Source organism: Tinamus guttatus, unplaced genomic scaffold (assembly GCF_059628265.1).
Source record: "Tinamus guttatus ecotype Peru unplaced genomic scaffold, ASM5962826v1 Tinamus_guttatus_pri_ptg000060l, whole genome shotgun sequence".
NCBI classification, from domain to species: domain Eukaryota; kingdom Metazoa; phylum Chordata; class Aves; order Tinamiformes; family Tinamidae; genus Tinamus; species Tinamus guttatus.
The window spans coordinates 7,158,729-7,178,668 of NW_028288594.1; the positions used below are offsets into that span (position 1 = coordinate 7,158,729).

The window sequence follows — 19,940 nt, forward strand, 5'->3', positions numbered from 1 at the left end:
CTGAATTACGGGAAAACTGCCTAAGAGCAGAGCAAGAGAGCCTCATAAACCTGAACAATCATTTTCTGGAGGCACTACTGCACCAACACAAACACAAGTATTCCAAAGTTTGGACAAAATATTTGGAGATGTAGCTGAAAAAGGTGTGGGGGAATCGCTTTTAATCTATTTTAACTTTCAAAGAGAAGTGACATTTTCTAGTAGAGAGCATTTGTGCTCTATGGGCATACAGACTTATATCTTTCAAATAAAAATAAAGGCTTGAGACATTACTTTTGTACTTGTTCACAGAGCTAGCTTTTACATATATGTGTTTGAATCTAACATTTAACACACACTTAAAAACAGACTGCGTTTGGTTTTCCACAGCTGCTTCTCAGCTTAGCCAAAAACACTGCTTGATTTCCCATAGCAGGTTTTACACTTGCCACCACTTCCACTCCTGGTGCCTGCTGTAAAATGTTGCAGCCCACTTCCCAGAAGTACCAGTCAGAAGTGTAAGCCAGAATCTGATTGCACACAAAATAGTCACTTTCATCCTGTTTTTGATAGCAGTTGCTTCTGTGTAGGTAATTTTGCAAATAAATTAATAAAATCCAGAAGTAGACCTTCTTTCTACCTTGTTTCAGAACAGCTTAAGAGGAAGAAATAGAGTATATTTCTATGTGAACAGCTCCCTCAATGAATAGCTCTTACTCTGAACTCTTCATGTTAGAAGTAGTATCAAGTTATATTTTCCACAACGGAAAACAAAGCAAAAAAAACCCAAATCCAACAATCCCTTTAAATCATCAAATTATTTTTAGCTGTGGGTATTAATGCCAGTGGATGCTATGTCTGCATCTACCCAAAGTACTTCCTCAACAAGCTGTGAAAAAAGCTACAAACAAATCCTCAAATAAATCCTCTACATATGTTAAAAAAAAAAAAAAAAAAAAAAACAGGGCAAAATAAAATAAAGGGCAAAATAAAACAGTTTCACTGCAAGTACGGAAATGTAGCATCTGGATCATTTAAAATGTAGCACAGGTAGTCTTACCTTTGAATGCTGAATACCTCTTTTGATGAGAACATTATGGGACTTCCTTTTTTCCTGTATCCTAATAGCACTAAAAACCCCCACCTTGCTCTATGGTAACCCAACAGCATAAACCATCATAAACTGGTAAACTCTAGGTAGTTGCTTCTATAGTTTTTCTAACAGATGGTAGAGCTGTGGTGCCATTAAATATAATTTCTTCTCATACGGTCGCCTATTGGCATGCTCCCTTTTTGTATATTAATGAAAACTCTGCTGGGCTATGAGCCTCTATAGCTCAGATATTCAGTACAGATTTTCATAAATACACTGCATTTGTGGAAAAGAATACTATCATCAGCAGATGTCAATGAACAGCATGAGGAATTGGCCATTAAAAAAGGCTTCCATCAGATGAAGTTTTGAGCCTTGTGCAGGACAGATCATTAATAATCCAAAGGAACACATTTTAATTACTCTCTCTCTTACCAGCTGCATCCAAAAATGTTTTACCAAGTACAATAACACGGAGCCATGATAAAGAAAAAACAGGAGCAGAAGGCGACATATTTAACAGGTGAAGACAAGAGGCAATGGATTTATTTCGCTGCAGAGAACTGGATAATGCTGGTAACAAAGCAACTCATGCCAACTCGGGGCCGCTACCCGGCAGCAGCATCTCCAACTGGTGACAAATGCCGTCCTGCAGGCAGGACAGCCCCCCAGGCCAGCTCACCCCCAGCAGCATTTAGTCAGCAGCTCCCATGCACAACGGGGCAGACCAGCCTGTCCTGCTTGCGGGCAGCCGTCGAGGGCAAGGCAGGCGCTGAGCAGGCAAACCCTGGAACTTACATCCCGGCTCTGGAACAGAAAACTTCACACGCCTACAGCTCGGTCAGAGAGGGCTCCCTTAACTCCTGCAGTACTCCCCAAACAAAAAAAGTCAGGTATATTCAGTACAGGCCTGGGGGGGACAAAATAGGTCTGACAACAGTAGCAATAGCTGATTTTTTTATTGTTTTTTTTTCCATGTCCTGCCGTTTCCTTGCTGACTGCAATCCCGCAACGGCACAGTAGAGAGGCGAATGCATGTTGCTTTGGAAATGAGAAGACTTGAAGGCTCAGTGTCCCAGTGAGGAAGGCTGTTCTGACAGATAAGAGAAGATGATGTTTGTATAACGTGAACAGTAAGATGATAGAAATGGAAAGATGACCAGACAAATATTGCTCAGAACTGACACTGCCCACCACACCCTTCTGAGAAGGCTGAGATTCCTACACAAAATGGCATCCAAAGGTACCATTTTTCACTTTGCAGAAACAAAAACTTTGAAGTTTCCCAAATTTACAAGGGAACATACAGTCAGTAAGAAGTAAATTTTATTCGACTGGCTATCAAGAGGTTGCATTTGAAGCAGAAAATGGATTTTAGACACTGAAAGACCAAAGTAGCAAATGGACTCCAGAGTGGTCACACACTACAATGGCATGAAAGAGGTGCCTCCCATTTAAATAAAAGATTTGGTCCCATTTAACCAAAAGGTTTGATAAGCACCAAGAAGCTCATTGCCAAGGAAGGAGAATTTTGTTTGAGATGAAAAACAAACTGGGAGAGTTATTTAAGCATCCAGTGCATCACTGGAGTGGACAGAAAATAACACAACCCTGCCTGCTTTTCAGCAACGCTTTACTCTCTACATCATCTTAACACCTGTCTCCAGTAATGAACATCAAAGGTTCACCAGTTCACTTTATTTTTAAGATAGTGCAAATCTTATAGAAAGACAATTACTTTCAAGGTAAGCCCTGGAAGACATGGCAAATCTATGTTCTCTCCACAGAATTTGTTCCAACAGTTTAATATTCTCACTGTTGGGGAATAGGGATGATATATTTGAATTAAATTTAGCTTTAGAGCTTCAAACTACTGAAACTTACTTTTTCCCAGCCACTAGATAAAAGAGCTTTCAGTAGTCAATAATTTCTCTTTCTTACAGGTATGAACAGACTATGATCAATTCATTTTTAACATCTTTCCAGACCCCTTTTAGGGTCAAGGTTAGAACATTACAACAGGATTGTGCTGATTTGTGTCTCAGTGGATGACTTCTCCCTGACTTCTCCCACTCCCCAGTAAATATTGTGAAGTTGTTCCACTATTCTGTCGTATTGGAATTAGCTGTCACAGAGTATGGAAGTATAGTAAGGAAAGGAGTGAGGAGCTGGATGGAAAAAGATACTTTTCACTAGAGTGATTTAGTTAACACAAATGAAAAACAGTACAAACTTCCCCATATAGCACAGACCTAATTATATACTCCTCTTCATCTGGCTAGCAAAACTCCAGAGGGACTAACTTAGCATCATGTCAAGCAGGAGACCAGAGTTAGCAGCTTGCTCAGGTGTCTGCTTAGATATCATTTAAAAGTCAGCATGCCTGGAAGTGCATATTGTGCTCTGCCAAACACCTGGCTCGGACTATTTTTTTCCCCCCAGCCCTTTTTTTTTTTTCTTTTTTTCTTTTTTTCTTTTACTTCTTTCTCTGATGTTTTCTCTCAGTTTTTTTTTTCTTTCAGTTGTTCTTTATTTTGGGTTGGTTTGCTTTCTCTCCTCTCTGCTCAGAGAGAAATTAGTACGTTTTTCTTCACTAAAGACCTACCCTAGGAAAACAAAGTCAAAGCAAAATCCTCAGCTTTCCTCCTCTGAGCAGTCTGATCTATCTAAGAGGAATGAAAATGATTTTCTCGTTTTCCACTCTGCAGCACCAATTTTATTTCATGTGAAGGCAAACAAATGCATCTACTACTTCCTCTAAAATATATAACAGGTTCACATATATTCACAGTTCAGCAGGTATCAGATTCAAATGCTCATTTTAGATCCGGGTGTCAGTGTTGTAGCAGAGTAGCACAAAAGCAATCTTTCGAAGGCACATTTCTTGTGTTTTGAAACTCTTTGCAGAGTTCAGAGCTTTTTCAGCTTTTAAACAGGCAACCTGCAATTCAGAATGCCACTAAACAGAAATCCAAATCTATAATGGATTAAAAAAAAACACTGGAAAAAAAAAACACTCCCAAATCAACAAACAATAAGTAGTTTAGCTTTGGAAACTGTTATCTGTATTCTGTTATCATCATGAAATTAGGAGAAACAAGCTGTTCTACGAGCAACAAAGCTAATGAAGCCAGATTTTCAACATCTCTCCCCCATGTGTTTTTTCTGATATCTAATAAAACTGTCAGCTTATTCTTCCTTAACTTCTTTCAGGTTTTAATTCCTACTTTTTTTCCTTAACCTAGGGAAAAAAAAAAAAAAAGAATGAATGTGCAGTTTCTAACACTTTTGAGATTTTTACTTCTCCATTAAATATTTTTGAAATATATTCAAGAAGGTTGGGGAAACAGGGACAGGCAACAGAGAAGCACACACATAGCACAAGTTGCTTAGGTCTCATTCTTTTAGGAAGACTGGCTGAAATCTTATAAAACTACATTTAGTTTTTGCTTTGCTGTGGTTTGTCTGACCTAGTGCTGCAGTCTTAGATGATCATCAAAATAGTCTGCCAGCATCACACGCCCGGAAGAACTTCTCTACTGTGAGGGTGACAGAGCCCTGGAACAGGCTGCCCAGAGAGGCTGTGGAGCCTCCTTCTCTGGAGATCTTCAAACCTGCCTGGATGCCACCCTGTGCTCTGGGTATCCCTGCTGGAGCAGGGGGTTGGACTAGATGATCTCTAGAGGTCCCTTCCAACCTCAACCATTCTGTGATTCTGTACTGAACTAAGCAAAATGTGAACTTGAATCGAGCTAGACACGCAGTAAAATTAGACTCTCTTGATACTCATGTGCATCCCTTACCAAAGTGCTCCTGTTAATTGAACATTGAAGAGAAGATAGATGAGCAGGCAGAGCGAGGCTCTCCCATACATGTTGCAGCCCCCGCCCCCCCCCCCCCCCAAAAAAAAAAATACATACAGAGCTTCTTGAAGGAACACCATTGCAGTTATGTATTTCTGAAAGGGAACAGCAGCCCAAGGATGCCAGGGGTTCTACGGGAACATATCACACCACCCACGAAGGAGGCCCTCCTACAAGTGCCACAGATTCAGCATCCAAAAAAGTACAACACTTGTCATTTCAAGTCATTCCTGAAAATCTTGGGATGATTTTTTTTGATTTAAGAACCCTTACAGTGCCAAAACAAAGTAAGTACTCACTTTCAAGTGAAGGTTTCACAGCTTTCATAGTTCAGACACTATTTCAAACACAGTGGCCTATTTAAGCCACTTGCATATTATATTTCTTGTCGGCTTTCTAGATTTCTAAAGAACCTCATGCTAATTTTTTTTTTTTTTTTTTTTTTTTAAGAGAAAGGACAGCAACTCCTATCAGTCAATAATCTACCAGGGCCAGAGTGTGAAGCAGAATTTTCACGCATATTTCCACAGTGTTTCAAATTGTTTCAGACACTACCAAAGGAAATATTTTCCAATAATTCTAAAAAGCTTGGGAACCAATATAAAAGAAAATTCAGGCACATACAGGCACACTGTTTCATAAGAAAAATATAAGCACTTTTAGTGCTATAGATTTCTTGTTCTTAGCTGCCCATAATAGAATTCTACCAACTATACCTGAAGTTTCTCTTCTCAAATATACCTACAGCACCCTTTAAATCATTGAGTTTGTCAATGAACATTTTTAAACAAATAAAAACACAGGCTTCAGCACTCAACAGCAAGAAGGTCTTTGAAGACAACCCATCCTGCAGCCAATCTTGGTTCAGATAAGAAATTTAAGATGAAATCTAAAGTCTAAATTCTAGGTTGGCTTTCACTGTCATTTGATTAAACTCAAACCATTCAAGTTTCCCCAGGTGTAAATAAGCTACAGAATTATTGCTCTACTCTGTATTCTGAGATCTCACACAAACACTACCATACACATGTTAAAATTATTACCATTCTTCTCTATCTGCATCACAGTTGCAAAAATATCTCATATCCAGACAACTTTCTTCCAGTCCACATGCACACTGTTGAATGCCCGGAAGAGATCCTCCCCAGTAAAGATGCTTTTCATTGGCACGGCCAGTCCACCAAGCAAATGGTGTTCCATCTGGATGAAAGGGAAAGAGGGGATAAAGAGGAAAGAAAGAGAAAGAAACAGAACATCATAAGCGAATTGCATTCTCCTGAGAATGAAAAGAAGGGGACATATTAAGCAGTACTGAAGGAAAAGAGGCAAACTATAGAAGTAACAAACCGTAAACTTTGACTGAATTCCACGTAATGGAGTGCTTGTTGAGAAAGCCACGGCTATATGGCAGTAAGATGTCATTGTTTTCCTCTATTTTTGTGTGTGTTCTGGTGAACTGGATACTTGAGTAAAAAATTGATATACTTTTTAGTGTAGGAAGGAGATTTTGTTTCCCCTAAGGTCCCATATTCACATGACCCATGAGAACCTTGCAGCCTTTCAACTGCAAAGACTTTTTAAACTGTGATTCCAACACCTCTTTGGCCAGTGTGTGTGACACGACAGTGCATACGTGATCACTGAAGAAGCCTGAAAACTCCTCATGCTCTGAATAACTCTGTACAGCTCTCCTAAGGCACCTGGTATTGGCCAAGAATTTCCCATAGATTCCCCAGTATGAAGTCGATTCTAGCTATTAGATCAGGATTTTTACATTTCAATCATAAATACAGGTCAACTATCTTCAGAAAAAAAGGAACAAACAAAAAATACATTTATCTTCCAATATCTTAATCCAGCTCCAGTTGAAACAAACAATAAAATTTGCATCAGTTTCCAAAGAAGCAGGACTAATTATTTTGATATGCCCTCCAGGGGGTAAATCTGCAAAGACAGAGCTCCGTAAACACTGAAATGTCCTAGATTAAGGGCTCAGGTAGGAGATAAGTGTGAAAAAAAAATCCTACTTAGAAATTAATTTCTCTCTGTGAAATTTATTTTCTACCTACAGCAGCTCTAAGATCTATGGATTTATATAAACCGAGATAGCTTTTGTTTAAATTTCATAACCTGTTCTACATCAAATATTAAATATTAATAGTCGGATATAGTAAGCAGATTCAGATATAATGAAATCCATGGATTAACATTTTGTTAAGATTGACTTTGCCTTCCAGCTCAGATAATTTCTTCTTAATCCCTAAATCAAGAAATGTAATCAGTTTCACATACAGGTAGATGGCAAAATTTAGCAAAATTGACATATTAAGATTTTTTGATCATAAGATCTTAGAAAAATAAACTGAACTACTAATGTGGAAAAATGTATCAAAGTTATTCTTCTGTTTTACTAACATTATTAGTAGGGAACATTCCTCATTATAAAAAGCAAGAAAGTCTAAAATACAAAATACAACCAAGGTTAACTGTAAAGTGCAATAGACTAATTAAAATGATTGTTAGATTCACTTGACAAAATGAATTCCTACTTGTTTTCTTTCTAAGCTTAGGCTGCTGAACTATAAACTCATAAAAAATAGGAAACGTAATTCCATTCTCAAGATACCAACAATTAGGACATAAGGATTTTGACCCAATAACCAGTGGTACTCATTAAAGCAGCACAATTCAAGATTCATCTTCTGAAAATGTGCATATTCATTTTAGATTTCATATTACTGTCAACACATTTCACTTATGCTTTCATTTCTTTTTTTTTTTTTTTTTTTTTTTTTTTTTTTTTTTTAAAAGTTCATTACTTTGGCCAGTGAAACAGGTCTATGCTACATTTCTGAGAACGAACTTGATAAAGCTCAGAATAGTAACATATATTGAATAAAAGGGTGATTTGTCTAGCAGTTGAAATAGACATTGTATCAAAGTACTTAATCTAATTTTAAAAGTGCTCGTTCTAGAAAAAAATATTTAGATAAAGATAAACTCTACAGGCTATCAGCAAATAATGGTATTCATTAATCAAATTCAACTTACGTTCTAGCTTATTTTGGCAGAAATCATTATGCTTAAGCACAACAGTGAAATAAACAATCATTCGCAGGAATTAAGAAAGAGCAGTTTTATAATGTCTTTTTTCAGATCCTGCTGTATCTGTTTTATCGAGCAATACCAAGGAAACGCATATGCATACAGATTTATGATTCAGATTAGGGGAGCAGTAGAAGCATTTAAAATGAAACCAAATACACTGCTAAAAATACAGCATTCAACATTATAAGGAGCAATCTTGGATTGTCGAGGGAATAGACTATTATAACTAGTATCTTCTCAATTTTTTTTTTTTATTTATTAGGAATATTTCTGCCACTTCTCCACTCTAAGTAAACTTATTTATAAATAAATCAATAATAAATAAATTCTTTCCCTATAACTTGCCCCTTTGAAACCTATCATAGTATTGCAGAAAATGACACCCTGATTTTTCAAAACCCTTTACTCTGTGCTTAGTTTTTAGCCATTCAGAAATCTCAGAGCTATTCATTAACATATTTAAATCCACAGGACTTATGCTATTTTTAAATGCTAAGGAATTACTGGAATGCATATTGTGTATCATATGTATATAATGCTGAAGTAATGTAATACTTCATAGAAATGACAATCAATCCATCCCTGAATCCTCTCAGTAAATTCTATACTGTGATACTGCTGCAGAGCTAAAGGATGCCCCTTACTGAGATTAGGTGTTAAGATTTTCTTCAATGCCCGTAGATTTGTTGCAGTATCTTCACTTCTCCAGTCACCATGCATGTAGCATTAACAATCCTCCTGAACACCAAAACAGACTAAATTTCTTTCTGTGGTGAAGTCACAGACTACAACCAAAGATGTTGATCATAGTGTAAACACAATTCCAGAAAATAGTGATTGCATAGATCAGAGGAACTGACACTAAGAAGTGTCTATTGTCAGAAGAATTACACCTTAAAATTTCCAAGCTAAAAATCCATTTGACAAAAAGTGCTGCTAACTCTTCGCTCTGTATTTACACTGTACTTTGTAACACACTATTCAGTCAAAACTAGAAGTCAAAAGCATAATGCACAAATAAAAGTACCATTTTTTCTTGTGGTGAGAACTGGCAGAAAATTCACTTCTACTTATCATGGTTGTTTCTGTACACAATGCAATGGTTCTGAAAGAGAGAACAGGAAAAATCCCCGAACAAGCAAAAGAAACAAGCCCCTAGTGAGGGGATCCTCCAGTTAAAGAAATAGAGAACAGTTTCTTCCAACCTATTTCTCCGCCTATTGCTCGTGTCCTTTGTAAGGTTTAAATTTTGATGACAAAATCCTCAAAAAAGACATTTTACACTTTCTACAGAGCACAATAATAATAATCCTTTCTGTGATTATGCTGTCCTGAAGCCTCTACAGAGCTGTCATATTTACATTGCTATCTTTATCATAATTTGGTAAAATACTTAATAGAAGAATTGAGTAAGGAGACAGTACTTTGTATCAAACCAAGCATCCAGGTCATAGTGCCAGGAATGTGCTGTGGAAGGTAAGGCTGGCACTGAGCTGCTCAGAGGAAAGAATAAGAAGTCTTATTGTGAGTCAACTATCTTGACCATTTCTCTACCTGTCTCTACAGTCTGGTCCTCTGTGGTCTATTTATCTATTCAATGGTTACTGATAAAACATATCTGATTGCCTGAATGAGACATTGAAAAGCCAATTTCAGTTATAGAGCATTGAAAAAGATTGACAGAGGGTTTTCCATCATCCTGCAAAGCATTCAGAATGAGCTCCTTTTGGATGCCAACTCCTGAGCTGATTTCTGGTATATGCTCTACCAATGTGCTTAGCTGAATTGCTCATTATTAGTTCTCTCTATAAAATAAGATTTAGTAAAAGTGAGGCTGAAAGAGACTGTAGAGTTTATGAGCATAGGAACCGAAGGCTACAAAGCAGGGAGGGGGACACATGGAAGTTGTTTCCTATGATCCTTAGAAGGAGGTGGGCCTGGAGGTAACATTCATGTGCACTGCATATCTGGCACTTCTGGTTGCAGCAATGGCTGTACATGCATCCAGTGCCCCTTCACCAGATTGTGAGAAAAGGTCTGTCCTTTTAAATCTCCCTTTTAAATCCTTAATTGCTCTTGCTAATTTTCTGTTCTAGCAGGTACAGATATTGCTAGAAATATGAGTTATTTTTAAAGGTTTTATACCTGCTCACATATTCAATTGCACACAATTATACCTAAAAGAATAATTGTACAGGACAGAAGCTGGAGAAAGTGAAATAGAATGGAGAAGCAGCATATTCCATAAGCATTTACAAAAAAATTACTGTGTGTATAAATCCAGAGCAACTTCCATGGAGTCAACTTACATTTATATAGACAGGCAGTCTCGGTATTTTAATGTTTCTACAGCATGAGCTAAACCAAAGCCATGCATTTTAACTATGTTTTATTTAGAATATTTGTGAAGATTTGTCTGCATCATTTGCTGGGTGGCTCTTGATATTGCTTCAAACAAAATCTAATGATAGAAATACTAACAGGATAAACTGAATCTCATGTTAAACTCCTCTACTATACAAACCTAAAAATCTGTCTCCAGCAATTGCATATCCTCATCACAGACAAACCTTCTGGGGTGCCCGAGTTACTGAAACAAGTTAATTAAAAGTCTTTTCCACCACAATAGAAAGTCAAATTATTTGCAGCTTTCTGCTAAAAACATACTGTATTGAAGCAACACTATCTTAACAGTTACGTTCATCATTTTTTCCTCAAACTGAACTAAGCAGAGAACTGAATTTGTTGCATCTTTATACATGTGCATACAAATATACATGCACATATATATATCTTACCGATAAAAAGGCAGATTAAATCTATGCTATTTTCTCTTAAGTGAAAAGCTATGCATATCAAGAGACAATGAAAACTGGAAAAATATTGATTATAGAATTGGATAAAGCAATCAAAGGCAATTATTCACTGCTGTTCAGAGATAAAAACCTAAAATATCTGTACTAACCACATTTGATATCAGTAGTATCTAATTTTACAAACAGCTCACCTGATATCTTGAACATTATGTGAAATATTCAGGAAAATAATGATAGTTAGCAGACGGTATTTTATATAAATATTTACACTTTTTTATATATGATACTGTCAACCTGAGTTCTGAAACAAGAGGACAAATTTTGCTTTCAGAAAATCCATTAGCTCTTGAAAAACTGGAGAAAAAGATAAAAGAAAACAAGGGAGAAATTGTGATCCAAAAATATTTCTTTTTCTTTTTAAGTCTCTACCATGATCCTCCTCTTGTATTCTTTTTTTTTTTAATCATGATATTTCTTCTTTTTTGAGAACTTCTAGAAATTAAATTGCAGTCTAACCAACTACTAGTTCTTTCTCCAGTCCTCCTCTTTTCCAGCAAGAAAAAATCTGATGCTTTTGGTCAACAAAAGAGCACAACTTGCAGCAATTCTGGTCAAGATTATGAGAAAATCATGGGAATATTCCATATTCAACAGTTACTACAAAATTATTCTGTACTGAGCAGCAATACTGTTAAACAATGTATTTAAGATTCCCACCTCATTTGATTTCAATTTCTGGCCAGATTCTGTAATCCTGATTCAGAGCAGGAATATTATACAAAATTAACTTCACTAATTCCAGGATTTTTTCCCAAACAAATACTATTTAATGCAATAGACAAAGAGTCTGTTCGTAATTTTAAGGTTACTTTGTTATATGTTGTTAAAATAAGGAAAAACACAGCTGTAGTTTGCTGACATTTTCTTTCTCATTATTCAGCTTTGCTGCCAATGTGCTGCCATACAGAGTCCCAGGTTGAAGAAATCATTTTAAAAAGGAAAGAAAAACAAAAACCATTAAGTGCAGAAGCATTTACCTGCATGTCTATTTCTTAGGGCAGAGAACCTACGCCTCCCTCCAGAGCACCTGCTAACACAGTGCGTGCTGCTCTTCCTGGAGCTGTTAATATAACATAACCTCAGGCTACAATAGCTAAAAAGAAGATAAATAAATATGAGACCTTTGATTCTTCTAAACCTAACAGGAGGTTGATGAGATGCAATGACAGTTGTGCCATCCTCATCTTACCGCACTTCAGTAAAAGCAGAATCATCATCATCACTTTGAGAGACAGACTTGGGGATGGTGGTAAAGAATTCAGGCCCAAGGGCTGTTCTATGCTGGAAGAGGATTGAATCTACATGCAGACTAAAACCTTATGCCTGGTTAACACCTCTGTTGAAGGCCAAGGATGACTGAAAATATTGTGAATATTTGCATTTTCCTCTGCCAGTTCAGGCTAAGCTGTTTTCTCAATAAATTTCTGGCCGAGTGACAAGATAATTGAAAGATCCAAGTGGGAACTCAGCCAGTAAGAGCAACTATGGAAACAGCTTTAGGCATGCAGGTTAGGAAGAAAAAACAACACACAAGCACACTAACAACAATAATGACTTCAGCTCATAGGGACATGAAGATCCCTACCCTGTTGAAACATAGCATTTTACCTTGTCTCTTTTATCTCTCACACTTCAGCTCAGCCTCATTTCACGCCTGTTTCTTTTGCTTCTCCTTCTTCTCTTCCTCATTCCCCTTTTCCTGTCCCATATTCTCCATTTAGCTTCTTTCTCCAAGTAAACTCACACCAGCAAACCTTGCATTGTCTTAATGGATAGGCCCATGACAACACACATCTTATCACATATCACTCTGTGTTGGGACAAGATCTGCCCTCACATCATCCCCATTAGTGGCTGTGGAGATAATGGGAATAAGCACAAATAAACCACAGTAGACTCCATCAGGACCTTGCCTGGGCCACCAGAGGGTCAGGTCCTGTTCACTGGGAAAATTATGGAGTTTTTCCCCTATATCCTCAAGGTAGCCAAGAAGGATAGGGATATAACATGATGCCATCATTTTTTGCCCTTGCATTGCTCACTCAACTCCCATATCTTTACTCACAGCCTCTTGTACCAGGACTATCCATTTCAAGCATAAGAATATCACCTGTGGTGTGCCAATAAAAAGCCCAAATCAATGGTTCTTCATTCTTAAGGAGTTGTTCATAACTGCAAAAATAATCAGTGATGGTAAATAAACAATAGCTTGTATTGAGTTAATATATTACTAAAAAAAAAAAAAAAAATCACAGAAAATAAAGCCAGACCATAACATTCCAGTTCTTGTGAGAAGGCAATCGGATACTGAGGGATCACATATGATTAAGAGTTGGTGTTCTCTCCCCCCACTTATTTTGGAAAGGGGCCAAGTAAAATGGAATTACTCTATTCAACAGAATTGTTTCTTATATATGCAGTTCTGACTTCCAACATTAACAGTACTAAAAGCATCTTTCTTATTACTTCTTTTCTTCTACTAACATTGCACCAAGACAATCACTAGTAACTGAAATTCTGTGTCTTCTGGTTTGATTACTCCCCCAGAAAAAAACAGGTTCATTTTATTCTTAGTATATTTCTGAAGACAGCATATAGGAATAACAGAAACTAGACTGGGGCATAGAAAATCCTTACTAGTGATATTGATTCATAAAACAACAAGAAATCACCTTGTATTGCCATTCCCATGTTGATACCAAAAGGCTAACAGAGAATATTATCTACTTGCACAGTGTGAATCTGATCAGAAAGTCATTGAGACAATGTCATTTCCACAGAGTCTCTTTTCGGACTGCAACCACAAGTGTCTGACAACTGCTGACTTTCATGGCTTAGATTGATCTTGAAGAAATCAGAAAATACCAACAAATATGTTGAATTTGTGAATGGTAATAAAAATGGAAAACCATTTCTAATTAATAGAACACAATTTAGAAGAGGTAAAAACACTGCTATGATGTTGTTATTGTTAACAACTTTGAAGGTGCAATTCCTAATTAAATAAATCAGAGCATTTTCTTAAAAGTGATGACAGCATTCGCAGATATTATTGGCATGATGCTGCTTTTTTGGAAAAAGTCCCGTGGAAAAAGACACCTACTGTAATATCAATTTGAGCAAATAAGCATCTTTGGTAGGAGGGAAACCTGGTATTGTTCCCCATGCAGCTTTATACAAAAAAAAAAGTGCTAAAAAAATAGATATTTATTTAGATTTATATTAAGCAGCTGAAAATGTCCCTGTGCACAGCTTGCAATATGTTTGCTGTACTCTAAAAGGCAAGTATTGTAAACAAAAAGAAATGGAAACCAACACCCTGGAAAGAGTACAATGAACAATCCAGGTGCATTTACCAGTCTTCAACTAACTATGAGCCTACACTTTCCATCTCAAAAGCTAGGAAAGAGAAAGGATTTGCTACAAGCTTTGGAGGTCAAGAGATTTAACCTACATCAGAGTAAGAATCAGCACATTGGTGCCAAATTTCAGAAGCCCTTGTTACACTGTTTTGAGCTCTGGCATTGCTCCTTCTACTTGGTCCTGCTCCGACCAGTACACTTCTGGGGGGGATTTATCTACTCAGAGACTTATTCAAATATGTACAGAAGGAATGTTGTGAATGGATGTGGCCTGCACACGATAGTGGGGGATAGTCAAGACAAATGATCAAAGGGAGCTTTGAAACACAGTCAGAGCGTTGTGAGGACAGTGAGAAAACCCTGGCCCCATTACAAGGCAATTCTGTTCGGTTCCACCCTGCCAGTGCTATAAATGAGGTAGTAAAAGGGTAAGGGCTATCTTGGCTTAGTGTAGGTGCACCAGAAACTAAGGCTTGGAAAAGGAGTTAGTTATGTTCAGTAGTAGTATGAAAAGAACCTGCATGGAGACAAAAGGTTCTTTTGACTTCTCATTCTTGTTATGCTCCTGTTGGAAGTCGCTCACATGTGTCAATGAGGTGGTCCTATGGTAGAGCTTCAGAGTAATCCTGGAGGAGTCCACGGAAGTGAAGATGATCATAAAACTTGTTTGAGAGATACTGAAAATGACACTGATGCTCGGCTGGCCACTAAGGGAGGTGTTCTCATCACAACAGAGATACAGAAGCTGCTTTGGGACACTTCTCTGTTCCCTGAAAATCCTCTGGCAGCCAGTTATGCAGCATCACAACCAAATATCCCAATGTCCTGCCTGCCTTCCACTATTGAGCAATTGAGCAATAGACCTCAGGGGCCAAAAGGGCAGCCTGGAGGAGTTTAAAAAAACAAACAAACAAACAAAAAAAACACTCTTTCTTAGCTTCTCCTACTTCTCTGTCACATTTCTATTGAATTGAAATCTCACAGAGTCAGTTAAACAGGATTGTTTCTTTCTGCTCCCAAAACATGTTAGTTAGGAAAAGATGCCACTCAGTCATATCTACAGTGATGATAAAAGCACTCGTCTGGAGTGCTCGCCCAGCACAGCTACAGGACAAAGTCACAAAACTGCTGTGACTGTTTTATCAAAAAAACTCATCAAGTTGGATCCCAGTATCTCTAGGATGCTAGAAGCATTACTGCAACTCATTAAACTTCTTTACAGTTTGACATGTTACAACACATCACAGAGTAATGGTAAATAAATAACTGCTGATTTGACACTGCTTACAACTGCAGAGCAATTCTGCTTTCCTCAATGTTACAGTTAATGTCGGCAGCTAATGCCTTAAGTGGTGGAATTGGAGACCTGACCACAATAAACAAATGCAGGCAGTTTCAGCTTCAGGATATATCCCCAAACTCTTGTGCTGCATTGGTTCAGCTGTCCCCTTCTCAGCCTGCAATTACACTTCTGCTGGTCAGAGCAGCAGGGTGGTCATTTGTCATCCTAAGGAAAGCTGGAGTGCTGTGAAATTAGTCAGTTTGGAAAAATGCAGCTGTAGCACAACATACATATAGGCAAGACCATGAAATGAACTGGCTCCAAGCCAGCATGTAAGGAGAAAAACAAGAGAATATAAATGAAAAAAAAATCATAGAGGACTGTACTGAAAAGATGCTCCTATTGATATATCCTGACTGACTTTAAGGTCAAGATGACAACAATCTGTCTTCTCTGTGAAGCAGCTTAATCAATTTGCAGTTATTTTTTCTCCATCCTGTTAACAATGAGTTTACATCTTTCAAATATATCTTCTTTTTAATTTTTGCTCTTTAAGTGGTCTCAGATTCCTATGTACCTCTCTAACAACTGTAGCAACCAGAAGAATATATATATGTGGGTGTACATACATTCACACATGGACCATACTGAACAGAATATGAACTGTCCAGCTAGGCTCCATAGCTTTACTGTCACTAACAGGTAATTATTGAGCTCAAGAAACAATGTTCTGCTTCTGGAGCAGAAGGAAGAACTCAGTGGCAGCTGAGTGCACTGCAGTACGGGTTTGGACAGGGAGAATTTGTGGAATACTGAAACCTGCATAACCACAAGGGGCCACAAATCTTGTTTTTCTTAACATGCACATGATCAAATCACTCTACTCGTATTCAGGCAGAGGAGCACATTAGTGGCAGAGACTGACCGAGGGTTGCACTACCCATTAGTGACGGCAGGGAGTGAGAACCCTCATCATATTTTAGTGCCAGTCCCAGCGCAAACACAATCCTAGAGGGACAAACCACTTCTAAAAATATACAGAAGCCCCTCCTCCTTCTAAACTCTTCCTTCTAGACATATGCCTGCATGCATGTGTACATCTCCACAAAGGAAACTTTTCCATTCAGATTTGCAGTTAGAAATCAAGAAATATGTGTTATGCATTCATGACTGTAATACACTCTTAAAGATTATGCTTTTTGCTTGCATTTGAAGAGCACAACAAATGCAAAGGCAAACACTACCATGTTGCTTCATTATAGAACAGACTGCAGGAACAATCAGCAATATGCAGCCTCTTGTAAAGCGAAGCGTCAACTATTTTTCTTTCCTCAATATTGTTTCTTTTTTCCTCCTCCTTCATCCTCAGACAAATGCTGCATTTGGTGATGTTGACATTGTGCTTCTTAGTTTTTCTCTCACCTACAGCTGATGAAGATAAAGTGAAGATGCCCAGAGATTCGAGTAAGATGCAACTTCATGATGCTGAAAATTCAGACATACAGAAAACTAGTGGAACGACTAGTGCATGTAGAGGATACCACCCCCAAAATACAGGAAGAAAAGTATTTGTCTGAATTTGCGTTTCTTTGCTCTTCCACATTCTGTCTCCAGATTTTGAGTGCTAGGTTTCACTCTTAAATAAAATACATAGATGACTCAAACAGCTGGCCTACTTAACACTACCATGTAAACATCTGTTCACATTCATGCATGAAAATAAGTACATCAGCTAGTAAGTCTCTTAGGCTCAGATTAGTCTTTATCAAGTCTTCCCAGAAGTCACTGGAGCGGAGGCCAACAACTGTGTGAAGGGGAGGAAAGAGAATTCTTAACTTTTTTTGGAGAACTGGTCCCGAGAGAAAAGTTGAATGATTCAGAATATCAACACCCACAACTCCCATATTTTTTGCTTCTCAGTATACTTGTTTTAACAGAAGGGTTCTTCCCTGTCTCTTTGTGGTTGCTTTACACTTTATCACATATTTTAGCAGCTTGTTACATAAACTGACATCGTGTCAAATTTTTATTGCCCTTTATTCAAACTGCCTTTTAGAAAGTGCCAAGGATCCCTGACTTGCTCCTGCTGAACTAAATGGGATTCTTGACATTGACTTGAATGGAAACAGGATTAGGCCGCCTGTATGCCTCATTAGATACTCCATTCTATAGCACCCTCTAAAATTCTGCTGAACTTTCCCTTTCGAGCAAATAAAGCAGGTAAACTCAAAGGCCATGAAATGTCACTATTACATTTAGACACTTAAACTGAGGTACCTGATGAATTAGCCATCTCCTTGCCAAGCATCTTAGAAAACTGCAGCCCCCAAGGGATTTCCCTTGGCCGTTACCGCTTATTGCAAAGTCAAAGAGCAAAAGCTAAGGTTATTGTTTTGCCTGTGGAATCAAAATATGCTGAGAGAGCATGTTATTCCCCAGACTTTGAGGTTTATTGCGTTTCTAATTCACACCTAAGGTCACCATATGTCAAGTGAGTACGTATTCTGTTACCATAGCTAGAGTCATTATTCTAGCTTTAATGCTGGGCCTAGACTAGAACAATACTGTCTTTGAAACAGCATGATTTAGTGCTTGTAGTAGAAGACTGGCCTGAGTAAGGCACAGGATGCAAAGGCAGATGTTCTGGTTCCTTTTGTTTGATCACAGACTGTCCAAATAGATTCCCATTACTCCACATCGCTGTACCTTAGTCTACACACCAAAAGAAACAAAGAACTAAAAGCTCTGACCAAACAAGATAAACGGCGCTAATACAGAAAGAATCCTTTTTTATCTCTATTGAGAGAGTCTAATAAAATGAACCAATCTTTGATTAAATTTCATTCAACATTCAGGTGCAAAAACTACCAAGATGTGGTTTGAAATCAGTTTATTGAGGCCTGATAAGAACAGGCCACAATGATTATACTTTCTTTTGCATAATGTGCTAATGTAGATGTGACCATGCAATTGTCATTTCTTGTCATTTAACTAGTTTTACAGTTAAGCAGACATAATTGTCCTTTGGGTGTTATCTTAAATACATTAAGAAAGAAACTGAATGCTTTTTCCACATTATAGCTGGGACACTTTTTCAAACCTAATTTCTATGTCTGTGAATTATTCATAATACACTTCAAACAGGCTCTTCTGGATAAAGTAATTGACCTTGTCTGCATGAAGCACCTACTACCTTGCCTTGAGATAATTAAATCTATGATGTGGTCCATTATTTAAAAGTAATGTCTTTTCATTAGGTTAGGCAATATATTATCACTCAACTAGTCACCTAATTCAACATTCAGCACATTCAAGTTTTCACTGTTTTGCCATAGGTTACACTCACTATAGCAATGTCTTGCATTAAGTAGCATGAAACAACAGTAAGATGGCATTTTCTTGATTAATGGGAAGCAGAATTTAGAAGACTGGAATTACAAGAGCTACCTTTTTGCAAGCAAAGTTGCAACCTTTTTTATGGGTGAAAACAATAAAAGTATTTCTCAGTAGTAAAATCCTGTGTCATGTCAAAACTCAGGTCCAAGTAATGTACTCAGTAAGAATAGGTATGCAAATTCATGTATTGTTCAGAGACAGCAAGTATGTGCTGGTAAAAATTATGCTAAAACACCTACGTTGATTCTAGGATCTGAACCAGCTCAGCTACATGACTTTATTTTGCTGTGCTGAGAAACCCCTGGCTGCCCTGCCATCCAGGGTGCAATTAGTAATGCTGGCTGCTGCCCAAGCTAGCTATTTGCCTCCTCACTGAACTCAAAATCGACTGCTAAGATTCAATATCCTATCACATATTCCTTCAAAAGATGTTGCTCAGCAAAGACCATAGTAACTTGATTTTTTCACACGGGCATGGACTGAAAACCTACTGAGAGAAAATGTCGAACAGTTGATCACCCAACTCTCTCCTGTGCTTCTGCTACTTGGAATCACTTTAGCAGAATACAGCGTCTCTGAATTTATTTTAGTCACTGCCAAAGTTCCCCTGCATGGGTAAACTCGTGAGTGCCACAGTGATTTGAAGATACTCCTGCATCAATCTTTTTTTCCTCTCTCTCTCTTTTTTTGTCTACAAGAGATGGCCAGAGATGAGATTCTAATTTATATTGCACCACTTCAGCCACCAGGGCTAAAGATGATCCTGCATCTCCTCTACTGAAATTGTGCAGGATATTCCTGTCTGTTCCATTGCAGAAACACAGCATTGGCTTTTCAATCCATCAGTGCTGAAACGTTTAACCTCCAATTGGTGATACTGCATTACAAAGCTTTGGACTAACTTACTCATCATTTTCCTTTACATAGGAGTGTTTTTACAAGGTTTCTACAGTCTGTCATTTGTTTTATGCTAAAGAGGAA

General features: G+C 37.7%; 1 protein-coding gene across 1 annotated transcript in view; it reads right to left on the reverse strand.

Moving 5' to 3' along the window:
* CNTNAP5 (contactin associated protein family member 5) overlaps positions 1-19,940 on the reverse strand; it is a 248,404-nt gene that overhangs the window by 38,651 nt on the left and 189,813 nt on the right. The window contains exon 14 of the mRNA XM_088519572.1: positions 5,979-6,135. Within this exon, the coding sequence (XP_088375698.1) occupies positions 5,979-6,135 (157 nt within the window). The remainder of the gene's footprint in view (positions 1-5,978; positions 6,136-19,940) is intronic.